Source organism: Hermetia illucens, chromosome 3 (assembly GCF_905115235.1).
Source record: "Hermetia illucens chromosome 3, iHerIll2.2.curated.20191125, whole genome shotgun sequence".
In the NCBI taxonomy this organism is placed as follows: domain Eukaryota; kingdom Metazoa; phylum Arthropoda; class Insecta; order Diptera; family Stratiomyidae; genus Hermetia; species Hermetia illucens.
Genome location: NC_051851.1, coordinates 68,479,942 through 68,494,475, shown reverse-complemented (window position 1 = coordinate 68,494,475; position 14,534 = coordinate 68,479,942). Strand labels below are relative to the sequence as shown.

Here is a 14,534-nt window from a genome sequence, read left to right as displayed (position 1 = left end):
CCTACTAACCGGTAGTTGCATATGTTGTGACTGCACAAGTTCGAGCCTTTGTTATTTAGCTAAGACATACCAGCTCAAACCCAATCTCCGGCAACTTAAACGAATTCACTAAAAAACCATTAGTGTATGCATGCACCTTGGCCAAATTTTCTACATATCTAGCAAATGCCCCCTGGGAGCACTTACCATCCACTGAAAGCAAGACGCAAACCAAGAAGAATTTCCCATCCACATGAAACTTAAAAAGTTCCAACGCATCTTTCACAACATGTCACTTTTGGCTCTTTGTCAAATGTGTCAACTTTAGATCCAGTTTCAAATTCCAAGATGGCTGAGGCTGGACGACGTAAACACAGCGAAGGTGAGGCGACAAATTCTAACTAGTTTTCGATTTAAGAAAAAATCAAAGGACCAAATAACTGTAGATTCCTTGCCATACGAATATCTGTTGAGTTCAGTGAAGTCTTGTAGGGGAGTGACCGGAGCGGTGGTGGCTTACTAACAAAGCACGGCAGGAGCTGATTGACAAACGCTTAAACAATAACAAATTGGCAAATCTGCTCTCGCATGAATCCATGCGGAGGCAATAGGCGAGCAAAATCACCCGAAAAGCAATCGCGCTCCCCCTACATCTCGCATTTTCCCGACATTTCCTCGACTGGTCAAGTGGGTCGTTAAACAGTGCAAGCAAGAAGTGAATGACGCGATAGAAAATCTTTGTCGCCTCCCGTTCGATTGCAGAAAAGTCTCAACAAAAAATCTGGAAAAACGGCCAAAGTACTGTCAACGTGCGCTGGTATTTGTGCAACGGTGTGTGGAACGCGAGCGATTTTCAGCTGAGTCGACTGTGGGACGTGTTCGCGGCGAGCGTAGTTTTGTAAAAATTCCACTAGTGTCTGCATCCTCGTACCCCGGATCTGTGTCTTTTCGTAGTTTATTTTCGTGTTTTATTTATTTTGGCGGACCGTGTTTATAGTTCTCGACGTTACGAGTAAAATTCGTGATATTACCTTCCTCTGAGTGAGTACCGAGTTTCGATTTTTGTTTGTTTTTCTGTGCGAGAGCCCGAGTCGAATTTTGTCAATTGCCAAATGTGAGGTTAGGATGCGAGGAATGTCGTTTGGGTGCTTCGAAAATGTCTTAATGATTTGGTGCTCGACGGCAGGTATTCGTGTGTGTTGTTCGGTGGACGCTGGTGAACAGGTTCTGGATGGAAAGAAGTCTTTGGAGCCGCATGACATCATGCCTGGACCCCACCGCTAGCCTGGCTGGGGGTTGGCTACTCTACGCAGGGTGAATGAGGATCGCCTCGACCGCCGGGTCTAACGCGATCCCGGCCTGAATCTATTCTTTATGCAAATTCGGCAATTTACCATTCGTCATCGGCGTTCAGCGCGGCCGCCTCATTACTGGCCGCGCAGTGTCATTATTTTTAGTTCGTTCGTTTTGTCGCTTTCGTCATTCTCTATTTTCTCTGCCTCGGTATTTTGTTGATAATTGACAGCCCCGTCGCCTGTGGTCATATTTAAACTTTGCCCAGGTAGAAATTAGGAATTCGTAGCTATGTGAACGTTTTTGCAATGCGAGCGCAGTGCCAAGTCATTCGTGCGCCAGGCGAGTGGATGATGCAAACGTTTCGACGTTGACCTTCGACGCTTTCTCATTAGATAGAATGAGATTAGTGTGCCGACTTGCCATCGAGCACCAGCCGCTTTGCATGTTCCATAAACACATTTCCAAGATAACGCTATCACGTTATGATAAACAACGCCACGCTTGCTGTCGTCGACAAAATGTGGAATTTAGAGAGGCACCACAGCCGGAGTCTGGGCCCTCGTCAACAGCTTCAGCACCCAGAGCGGCTGAATTAGACGGGCCAACTTCTCTGTAACCTTTTTTCGATGTTCGTTTGGCAACTTTGTAATTTAGTCGTCATTACATCACGCCCAGCAGTTATACCTTGCTCCAAAGCCAATGCGGTCGCCTGTGCTCCACACTTCACTTGGCTTGAGCGATTGGCTTCGAAAACCAGTTTTCTGAATCTCGGAGCAAGTGAGTTGGATGGACGGGCGCCCACTGGTTGCGGAGCGAAAGGTGGTCCCGATGATGGGAATCAATCAGAAAAGTAATGTGTTTCCAATTCCAGTCAACCAACGGAGCCGATCTAGCTTCGAGAGCCAGTTGTTTCGGTGACGTTACAATGGCCTGCGATATCTGGACAACGTACAAATCTTTTTCACGACTTTCTTCTGGTTGCCGGCTTGAACCGATGACCCTCTTAGCCTATCTTATCTACATATGAGTCAATAGGAATTGTGCCGCGGTTCTTCAGTTAATTGAAGATAAATATCGGGCAGAAATTCGAAAAAGAGCTGAGAAGTTGTGAGCCAATGATAACTTTGGAATTAAGGAGAGTGGGAAAGGAAAGTCTCATAACAGACTCATCAGCATTATCGTGTTTCCACACGGTCTCTATAGAATGATGAACGAAAATTCATCGGCTTACATCATTGGAAAACTAATTGAAAATTTCCATCATTGAGTTATCTATTGTTTCTTAAGCGAAATTACTGTCAATTTTACTATTAAAAACAAAATGTAGGAAAATTTCACTTTCACTGCCACTAGTACATTCTAATCTTCGTTCAAAATTGTGTCGGGACAGAATACCCCGGTGATACGAAGAAGAGTGTTGATGAAGGCCTAGAACATTCGAATGACAATAGCAAGAGTGCTTTGCTCCCCCAAGTTAATGCATTTCCAAATGGACAAATTTGGACAAAATAACGAAGACGGGTTTCATCAAATTCATCAAAAATTGTCCGACGCCTTCAATATCCTACCCATTATTGCAAATAGAATGATGTGCGAAGGCCCGTCAGATTGAACCTTGCTTTTGTTGGCGTTTATTAACAATTCTACTCTTCTTGGCTATTTCTCTAAATTCACGATGGTTGAGATATATTCAAGGTGTCGTCGTCGATTGACCCCTTCCGGCTAAAGTAAGGACAGCACCGATCACTAAAAAATAACATCGGAAACAGAATACAGTTCGGCCGTATAGTTTCGTAGTTCAAATTCTTCCGATATTTTACCACATTTTATTTTGCACCGTCACCGAGTTGGTGGAGCGTGATATCCCCGATATCGACGTCAGGGTCGAATTCCGATTCGTCATGGATGTTTATGGTGGCTTATCACTTACACAATGTTAAATGTGATGATAATGGAACTGAATCGCAGTCTCATTGAAAGTAATCAAATCGCGAAAAACAACAGTTAAGTTCTATTAATTTTTTGTGAACACTCGCCGTGGGGGTCTTATCCGAAAAAAAGTGGGGCTGTACCAGCATTCTATACACAGATATACAAATCTTAGATATACACGTCCACTATAAGAGAGGTAGAGCGAATGTTGTCCTTACCAGACCACCATTTAAGTATTGCTTTACGGGCTTTTGGAAGCAACTACCAATCGGGTTCAAGTTCGCTTTCAGCACACATGCTCCGGATCTATTATAGTTTAAAGATACCGTACCCCGAGCAATTCGAGAGTGCACGTAATCCAAACCAGTGCTTATGAAAAACAAGGTAATTTAGTAGTTAATCCTCCCGTGTCTCCCGAACTATTCCCTTATGTAAAAAATGCGATTGTGCGTCCACCGATCCGTTGAGAACTCGTTTCATCTACGTCTCTGACAGTTTGTAAACGATTGCACAACAGGCGACATATATAAGAGAATAGATAACACCACTCCAGCTATAAGCAACCTCCGGCAGTGATTAGACCCGCCAAGATTTGGTCATCAAAAACAAGTTGGAATTCCGGGAGCTGGGCGCTTCAAGTATAAATGTTTTGTGCTCTTATATGAGGAAGTTGCACGATTTTCAATTTATACGTAGCTTAGAATTCAAAATATTGGGGTGGGGAAAAATAAATGTCGTATTTGTGATCGACATTTGACTCTTTATTTAACATACTTAGAATTATCCGATTTAAGTCAAATGTACGCCATTTTGTTCGCAAACTTGTTGCCATTTAGAAGGCAACTTCATTATCCCCCCTTATAAACCCCCCAATCACTTGGTGCCAGGTCCGGACTATACAGTGGGTGCGATAGGACATCCCACCCGAACTCCCGTAGCTTCTGTCGGGTCATCAAAAATGTGTGAGGCCGGGCGTTGTCCTGGTGGGACACAACACCATTCCTATTGACCAATTCTGACCGCGCTCACAATAGAGGACCGAATTAAGGGTCTGGCCATAGTTGAGCAGCTTATAGTGGATGATTCCCTTCCAACCCCACGAAAAACACAGCAAAACCTTCCTGGCCGTCAATCCGCGCTTGGCGATGGTTTGGGCCGGCTCGGCGCGCTTCAACCACGATCTTTTTCGCTTGAGATTGTCGTACGTGGTCCACTTTTCATCACCAGTCACCATCCGCTTCAAAAATGTGTCGAATTCGTTGCGTTTCAGCAGTGCATCGCAGGCGTTGATTCGGTCCAAGAGATTTTTTTGCGTCGACTCGCGTGGCGCCCAAACATCCAGCTTTTTTTTGGAATCCAATCTTCTGCAAATGGTTCCAATCGGTTTTATGGTCTATACCCAGTTCCTGGCCAATCGAGCGAATGCTCACATGCCGGTCTACTTGGATGATTTCGAAGATTTTATCGGTTTCTGCGACGATTGGCCTACCAGTACGGGGTGTATTTTCGACATCCACTACACCAGAACGAAATTGATCGAACCAACGCTGTGCTGTGCGAATCGTTACAGTATCAGGCCCATTAACTTTACAAATTTTTTCGGCCGCCTTTGTTGCATTTTTACCTCTCAGGTAGTAAAAACGGAAAATATGCCGAATTTTTTGCTTGGTGGACTCCATCTTTGACGTGCTATAACTTGAGACTGAAACGTACGATCACAACACTGTCAAAAAGATACTTGTTGCACAGATTGTCGTCTTCAAATCGCCGTATAGTATGACCCGATGCGATAAGTACAACACAAGATACGTTTAAGTATCGCCATCTATTGAAAAAAATACGACATTTCTTTTTCCCCAACCCAATATTTCTTCATATATTTTCAAGCTCCATATATTTACATATTAAAGGCAGATATTGTGCTCATCATAAGCAAACAAACATTGCCTGCAACACATATTGACACATATACACCACAATTGATCTAAAGCATCTCAATATACTCCCTACACAAAAGCATACGGGCATATATGCCTTTATGCATATGTACATAAATTGAGTACCTCTGGTACTAACTTACAGACGTGTCTCTAAGTGTAATCTCGCGTGTTTCTAGAAATTAAGCCTATTTCCTATTCGCTAGAGACATTTATTAAGCCTGCAAAAACCGATGTTTCAGGAACCACTTGTTCCCTTCATCAGTGCTAACAAAACGCAAACTTCATTGTCATCTGTCTCGAGTAATTGATGCTGATATGCACTTAACTAAAAAGGAAACTAAAATTGCCCCTTGTGACCCGCCGCTCATATAAGTTCATTTTACTTGATGATGAGAGAATGCAATAAATTCACGTGAAATAGCAAACTTTGATCGCCTTAACTTTGTTAGTAATATCTGTATTTGCTGCAAACTACTCAGATAACAACGCATCTTATCACGTATACCGATACCAAATTTTGTACGGCTTGGATGAACTTAAGGGAGGTTTTCGGGTAAATTTCTAAAATATGGTAATATGCAATTATTAACTATATTTCAGCTAATATCGGAATGGGATATAATTGGAGGTCTAGATTTTGTATAGGGGCACCATTGTGATTTTCTTCAGATTTTTTCGGTTGAATAGGATCTTCTGAGAACGAGACCTATTACCCTTTTCGGGCATACATTTTGAGCCCTCAATCCCCTATCTTGCACCCAATATCAAAACAAAATGGCGCCACTTAGTGTATGTATAGGGATTCACAGACTACATGTTCTTACCAAATTTCGTGACAATAACATCGACGGTATCCGAATAAATCGGATGTGACAGACAGGTTTTACAAAAAACCTTAAAAAGTATCGATGACTAAATGCAGGCTCCGCTTTAGAGTTCAAAATCGTCTGAGATTCGCACCCCGAAAGAAGATAACCCTTTTAATAACAGAAGTGCTGCAATTAACTCGAAACGTTATACGGAATGAGACTTGGGTTGCCTTTGATATCAAGTGGCGCATAGATTAGAGTTCAGATACATGCAAGATCATTCCTAACGTTTATCCTGCTGAGTTTCATTTGTTGGAATAACTTGTCCGTCCAGTTTTTCTGTTCAAAATTCTCCTTTGGAAAGTAATTTGAATATTGATGCCAAGTTAACCCAAGTATTTACGCTTCGCAGCCTTCAAAAGTGATTATTATCTACTTTTGATATTTCTATAGTACGTGTGGGTGATTCTCATGCCACACACTAATTAAGATTGAAGACAATGGTGAGCTCTAGAATATGAATTTCAAAGTTGATTTACTAATTATTTAAGTGATCTCCCTGATTCGTTTGAGTTCAACGAAAATTCATATTTCTCTTCCCTACTATGATACATTTACTACATCATTCCAAAATTCGTACAAAACTGATTTTAAGTTGATTAGAGCGCTAATTGGTTCAAGAATGTCCCAAAGATTATCCATTGAGTTATTGCACTTGACGGTGATACTTTAATGACTCGTTTATTGACAATCCCATTATAAAGATCACCACTAATGATTATATCAACTGGCCGTGATGATAAGTATTCTAAATCTGTCAATTTCAAATGATTGTCGCATGGCCACTTTTGATAATCTGCTTCCAACGTTGCAGTGAGATTCCTGCAAAGATGAGCATCTAATCTATTGAGGTGGCCGGTTGAGATTGATTTTAGTGTAATTGAAGCCATTACATGACAAATTTTAACATAAATCCAATCACATCGAACTTTAACTGCTGAGGTTTGATTTCGGGCTGTTTAGCGAGATGTTCAAAGATGAATTACAATTTTGAACCTGCGTCTATGAGCAGGCGAACCTCTTTTTATAGACGGCAATGAATGATTGGACTATTTTCCTATTGTTGAGAAGATTATTAAACCGATAAATTAGATAACGCTGTTGAACGAGGCTAATCATTTTAATTCTAAGGCTTGTTTCGAATCAGTTTAGCTTATAATTTGAATGGAGGATGGAGAGATATAGGCGCGGATGGGAGACCATTTGCTTTCGTGTGAAGTTTAGAATCCACTTTTGTCATTTTTGCAATCGATTACATATGTAGTTCTCATCAAGCAATTTCTGCAGCTTTTTAAGGTTTTGTGTAAAACAAAACAACATATCGCTTTACTCTCTGTCTGTCACACACATTTTTCTCGGAAACGACTATGGCGATTGACATCAAACTTGGGGGGAAAGGTAGGGAGGGATGGTGAATGCTCACGCATACAGTGAGTTACATCATTTTACGTCGAATTTAAAGAGGGCGTAACTTTTCTTCGCCAAATACAATCATGTAGGGTATCAAAGGTCTCGGTTAGTACTTTCAAAAGCCGGTCTTAGTTTTGATATTTGTTGGAAAGGTAGGGAGTGTGGAGGGTCGAAAGTGATCATTTTTTCACGGACCCATTCTCAGAAACTACCCAACCGAAAAATCAAGAAACCGTCACTATATGGTGGCTAGGCTCGAAAATACCCTCCATACCAATATCAGATCAAATTAAGTTAATAGTATATTACTAAAAGTTTTAGTAATTGACTACGAAGCCCCCCATCCTAGAATCACGAAATTTTGCAGCTATGTAGGTTGTAACAGAACATGATCCTACCAGGTTTGGTGGAAATCGCACACTATTACTAATAAAGCTATAATAGGTCAAAATTGTTGCTTCTGTGCAAATTCAAGACTATCAATGTCAGTGTCACGCCAAAGTGGATATTCTCACATAATATATGCAGATATTATGAGCTAGGTACTAATGGGACAAATCAAATGTTTTTGTAAAAGAAATACATAAAACCTTTCATACCTGAAGTGTGCAGTTTCATGTTTCCCGACTTGTTTATGTAATGATATTTTCCGTACTTGAGAAAGAAAATGATGAAATCTACTGCAGTGAGCAATGTTGTGGTTTCCTTACGACAATTGCACGATTCTGAGATTTGAGCTGATGAATTTGCAGTTGATTTCTGTTTATGCAAAGAGAAGAAAATTCTAGCACTGTCGTAGATCAAACGAGTACCTTCAGAATTCCATGAATTGATCATAGGTTGGATAATCTGTAAGAGCACCCAACAGACTTGTCACTCTTCCTATTTCGTTATTACTACAATGAGCAGTCGACGTAACATGTGTTATATCAGTACATCGCCGAGGTAAACTTTCAACGAAACTAATCGCATATTCTTTCGACAGCGATATCCAAACTTGACTAATCTGTTTTATTAATTGCTTCATATTAGAACCCTTTTTCACACATAGTTTGTTCTTTATCAAAAATAGTCGAAGGGTCTATTTAAAATCACAACGCCTATCTGCCTTTGCTACTTACTAAATGCCTTTCATTTTTTTATTCAATTAATCAAAATTGTTTTTGATAGAATATTGCTTTCCTGTAAATTTCGTTAATTGTTAGCATTTATTTAATCCAAAAAAGGTTCACAAAACAGATGCCGTGGTTCATTTTAATAGGATGCTTAACTGCCTCTCTACTACCATTGGCCAAGCATGTTCCAAGCTAAAGCTCCATTGGAAAAGATTAAGTTGTTCCAATCTCGAGCGACAATTTCTCTTGCCCCGCAAGTCTCGTTGCATTCAGTAAAGCTTTCTTTACTGTATCACATCGTTTTTGCTTATGCGCATAAATATGTCTCCCGATCGTCTCGTATGTTATGTTCAAAACTTTTTTCCTCAATATTAATTAATCTGAACGCAGCGTTGAATTCGGGTTGATAGTAATCATATCAACAATATTTTTTCACCTTTATCGGTCGCTTGCCCTTCGATCTGCCAAGTCGGGTTTTTATCCACTTACATAAGCTTCGAGTCTAGAAAAATTCTTCCGTTAGGACATTAATGCTGGTTACACACATTTTAATTTACAGTTAGTAGGAATATTCAACTTACTCTCCTTTATGTGATGCTAGTATTCTATGATGATATAAAATGCTGAGATCAGAGAAACAGATAAAGTATAGTTGGAGTAATTATATTATGCTAAATCCTACCTGATCGCCCTTCCGCGGTCCTGCCGAGAAATAGGCAAGGATTCTTGTCGCATGTACCGCGTCAGAACGTAAGTAAATTGTCTGCTCACTGCCAAGCTGCGACACATTCTCCATTTTGGTAGCCCACACGCTCAATACGATGTTAGCATTGCCATCTCAGAGGTTGTTTTCATGATGAGCTCACCGTTATATCACTTTTACACCGCATACGCATCACATACAGGTCGATCTGATGCGGAAAAAGATGCCTTCTGGCAACTTCTTGATGCAAAGGCCTGTAATGTGCTTGCAGATAAATATATCAACATTGCAGATGTCCTTAATGGTCATGTGGGTAAACAGGTAGACTTAGGAAAACGAAGCGCGCAACGAGAGTATATTTGATTTGGCAGCCACCCATGATCTGATTAATTTGTCAAAAACCAACATCAACATACATAGGATATCGAACACTTCTGCTGCGTTAATGACAAGCGTATTCATGAAATCGTTCTAATAATCGTGAAATACGCCAGGTTTGTCAAGAACTTTCTAACTATTGTCGCAACACACGCTGCGCTTTCACTCATCAAGCATCACCCTCTTTACATGCATTTCTGGAGCTGGAGAAAGCAACGAATTCCTCTGGTATGCTCTACGACAACACCTGGTGCCACGATCCGAAAAGTAAAGTTCAAAGTGTGGTGCGGGTATCAAAACATTTTCGTGTCTCTGTCGATGTTCATCCAGGAAGCGCCCTCTCACCACTCCTCTTTATTCTTGTTATGGACACTATCATACGGGACATTCAACATCCAGCGCCCTATACACGGCTTTATGCAGATGGCATCTAGTAGCAAAAATGATCTCGAGCCACTTGTCCAAAAATCGAATGTTCGCCTCATGCAATACGGTCTTTTAGTTTTACTTCCTTATTCGGCTAGTCCTAGCGGCCTGGCTCGTTAAACTTACTGTACAATTCCACCTTCGCATCGAGCGCCGAATTCCCAAAATAATGAATAAGAAAATAACCGTAAATACTTGATCAGAAAGATTTATACATATCGATACTCTCTATGAACAAACTAAAACTCCACTAATTGTAACGAAAGAGTTTAAGGAAATTACGAATGAAAAATCCACTAATTGGAACGAAAGAATTTAAAGAAATTACGAATGAAAAATCCACTAATTGGAACGAAAGAGTTTAAATTAATTATCAAACGCTGCACCGCAAGACAACCGTCTATCGCAAGGTTAGACGCAGGAGAGATCGACTTATTTCCATGCGGTCTTTTCCTGTCCCAACCAACGGCACTTTCTCACCGCTAGTCCTCCACTCCCGTGGCGAGTTCTAAAAAGTGGAGAGTTCCGCGCCATCTATTTGTTCGCATTCGCAACATTCGAAATAAATTTCGAATCCTGCCGCGCCACAGTCTCAAATTGAATCTGAATAAAACTGAATTTTCGTCGATCAATCCCCATGGAGCAGGCACTGTCACTGTTAGTGGCAGTGATTTGTCCAGAACTGAGCGGTTTAAATATATCAGGTCAATGCTATCAGCCAATGGAAAACTGCATTATAGAATTGCCCTATGGTTCTGAGTGTTATCGGCAATGGAGACAAAGATGATGCGTTGGACTAGAGGAGATCCACGACGCACTCTACTCAGTCGATGCCTCTTCTGCCTCAGATGTTCATGAGATGCGTACATTATGAGACCTAACTTCCCTGACTAACAAACTCACACTGAATCCATTCAAATAAAGTCACACAAAATCTTTTTCAGACGTTAAAGTGATTGTTTAATCAACGAAACTTGTGCTCTAAAAAAAAAGGATGTCTGCAAACACATCCGTGTTGAGCACGAAAAAGTTATTGAAATTCGGCAAACTATATAAGAGCTACAGAGCAATAATAAAATGTTTTACGGGGTAACACGTATTGAATAGTGTCCGGATAGCTACGTGGTTAGAGCACAAGGTTGTCATACAGAGGGTCGCGGTTCGAGTCTCACTGGTGGCAGTGAGATTTGTATCGTGATTTGAAGTCGGATACCAGTCGACTCAGCTGTGGATGAGTACCTGAATCAAATCAGGGTAATAATCTCGGGCGAACGTAATGCTGACCACATTGCCTCCTACAGTATAATGTAGTGTACCGTTACGGTCTTGAATGAAGTGCTCTAACACACTTCAAGGCCCTGATCCAATATGGATTGTTGTGCCAACAAGTATTGAAGTATTGAATAGATTAAAGCCCGATTGCTCTAATAAGTATATGTATATATAATATACATTGACCAACCAAGGTAGAACCTTTTCGAAAAGCCTTCTCCATACGGTTAAGGATTAGTACAATATATGCAACGGTCGGTGTTGGGAAGAGGCAAAAAACCAATAAACTATTGGTGATTTCAAACCAACTAAAAGCTAATATCGTAAGTTGCTTTTACGGCCACTGAAATTGCACCCGCCTTATGTGAAACCGCTACTAATTGCAATATTTGAATATGAGTCCAAAGAGAGAAGAGAAGAATACACTTACATATGAAAAGCTACACTGTTTTCTTTATCGTCATTCTAGCAATCATTCTATTACTCTACTATTCCATAATGTGAAGATTTAAAATTTTAGAGAATATTTTGTATATTTTTTGGGCGAAATAAAAACGGTGCCGCCGTCAGCAAAAACAATGCTAACTTCAGCCAAAGTAGCATTGAATTGGAGACCTCCTTATATTACCTAATTTGGATAAACCTTTTCATATCGTCCTAGAACCTCGTCTCTATCTTCCTTGTGTATTCTAAGTGCAGTTCGACAGAGAATTGACTCAGTAAAATTTATCCAGCCACCAATTGTATTGCAAATTTGTTAAGTCTACTATTTATATTGTCTTACACGCATTCAAAAGTTTGAAAATATGAACGAAACCAGAACTAATTTTAGTCTTATAATGATATGACAATATCCCGATTTTCTATTTCTTCACACAAACCGATTCTGATAATGTCGCATCCTGTGAATACTTAATGTCATCTCTCATTATTAGATAGAGATTGAAATCTTGAATACAATAGAAAAAGATCAAATATTAAGATGCTACTGCTGACTCACTTTCGCATACGAAAATGTGAACGCAGCAAAACAATGAAATATTACGAAACTTATACTCGTGGGTGAGTTAACGATTTATAAATATGCGTTGCGGTTGATGCTGCTGCTTTAAGAAATTAAAATATACTAATGGAACCTCCAACTTTATGTTTCTTACCGTCTACATATTGTTAGTGACTGTCTTTCGTAGATTTAAGATTATTCTCTGCAGCTTGAAATCTCCAAGACAGCCCCCAGGTGTAGATGTTTTGAATATAATTTGAATTTTCTGGGGCCAAAAGTTATGGTTTTATTTTGATTGAGTGTTGGACCAATGCGTCTTCTATTCGTCCTTGGTTTTTTTTTCTCGACAATAGAATGAGAATTATTTCTATCGTCTAGAGTCTTGTAGAGAAAGATCAAATTTGAGGCCTTATTTTTTTCTGAAGGAACAAACATTTTTACATGCAGTTCCGTTCGTTTGTTTTACGACTTTGGTTGAAGTTTTGAATAACCCGCACGACACTTACACTTACTTCAAATGATAATCACTTTACGATATAAAATAAAAATTGCGATCAAATTGAATACACTTTTAATTTATCTTATTTTTCAAATTACTACTACTACTTTAGAACGACTATAGAAAAGAGCGTTTAAACGCGTTTACAAAAACTTCTGGCACATCTTTCCAGTGTAATTTCTACAAATGCTAGATAGTGCTTCACTTCCCAGAGCTGAGGTTCTGTTATTCTCCCCATTTTCATTCGCATGATTGCCTTTTCAACTTGTGCATCGCTAAAAAACAAAATTTCTTTCTTCCTCAGTGAGACCAAAACTCACTGAAGAAGAGGACAACTGGAAATATCGGTATATAAGGGGAAAAAGACTCACTATTCGGCATTTAAAAAATAAAATTTGTCTTTTTTAAGGTTTTGTTTGTAGTTACAGTAGCTCAAACTCGACTTTACCCTGTAAATTTCATCATCATCAGCGGCGCAACAACCGGTATCCGGTCTAGGCCTGCCTTAATAAGGAACTCCAGACATCCCGGTTTTGCGCCGAGGTCCACCAAGCTTCCGGTTTCCCGATTTGTTCTTCATTATAAAATTCCTCTAATCGTTAGCTGTGCTGATGATGGGAAAACTATCTTACAATATCGGCTTGAATATTCCCCTGGTCTTTCTGTTATGATTGAAAGTGATGTTCCGTTCTCCCGTCTTTTTAACAGTGCTTTAATGTGCAGGACACTACCGACGATCGATGTTGAGGTAGGTGACAATTTGGGTGCCAGGCAACCGTTTAATAAACCATGAGTTAATAAGTACAAAACCATGAATGTCGACGAAATCAGTGATGCGTCCGTAACCTGCCATTGTGTGGTACGTCGCTGAGATATCTGTGATCATTAGCCTATCATGAAATCGGTTGACTTCTTTAATGGTCTCCGAAACACTCAGAGATGTTCCAACTCCATATTGAATCCATGACTTAATAAAGAAGAGGAGTTTATAACCATTTTTGCAGCGATCAAAAGTGCATCTGTTAGCATCACTTTTAAAGAGCTTTTACAAGTTCTACATCTTGACAGCTTCAGCACCAAAATCAAGGTTGCAGGCATGGTTTGCTTACGTAAGGACAGCGTCATTGCTCAGCAGAACCGGGACCGGCCACGCCCCATCGAGTGTGGTGGACGCCCTGCAATTTTTCCGAGCGATATGACTAATTTTGTTAACGACGTTTAATGCGATTACCAGGTCGGCATATAGCAGGACCCATTTCACAAGGAGAGACAAGGTACGGTTTAGCAAAAGTAGAGTAACTTCATGCATAGTTTCTATCTCTTTCCCCGATCATCCCAAATTTGTTTTTATTTTATAATATAATTCATCGACCTTGTAGGTATATTCGTAATCCGTATGAATGCAATTCACGCAAGACCCGTGACCAAATATCATCGGCCTCTTAAAGCTTATTAACGTAGTAACTCAATGTGAGGTTTACTCAATTTTTGATGCTGTTGCTAGCTTTCTTACAACAAATTCTCATGAAAATAAATCCATACCTTTCCCCAAGAGGTATACCGATGCGGCATATATATATACTCTAAAATGAAATGCCCATAGAATTTCACGTAATCGATTTCCTTACAATAATAATATTTGAAAAATACAAGGGGAATCTTCCACTAATTGTTGCCTACTTGCGTGTTGTTACGGTTTACAAAGTGGAATG

At 40.0% G+C, this 14,534-nt stretch overlaps 1 protein-coding gene across 2 annotated transcripts in view; it reads left to right on the top strand.

The window, feature by feature from the left end:
• Window positions 1-270: 270 nt before the first annotated feature.
• LOC119653020 (atlastin) overlaps window positions 271-14,534 on the top strand; it is a 34,749-nt gene continuing 20,485 nt past the window's right edge. Inside the window, exon 1 of one of the 2 annotated variants that reach the window (XM_038057459.1) lies at window positions 271-361. In XM_038057459.1, the coding sequence (XP_037913387.1) occupies window positions 328-361 (34 nt within the window). In that variant the 5' untranslated portion in view covers window positions 271-327. Of the gene's footprint in view, window positions 362-386; window positions 1,021-14,534 lie in introns of those variants that run through there. The other variant, XM_038057461.1, reaches the window with a different exon arrangement.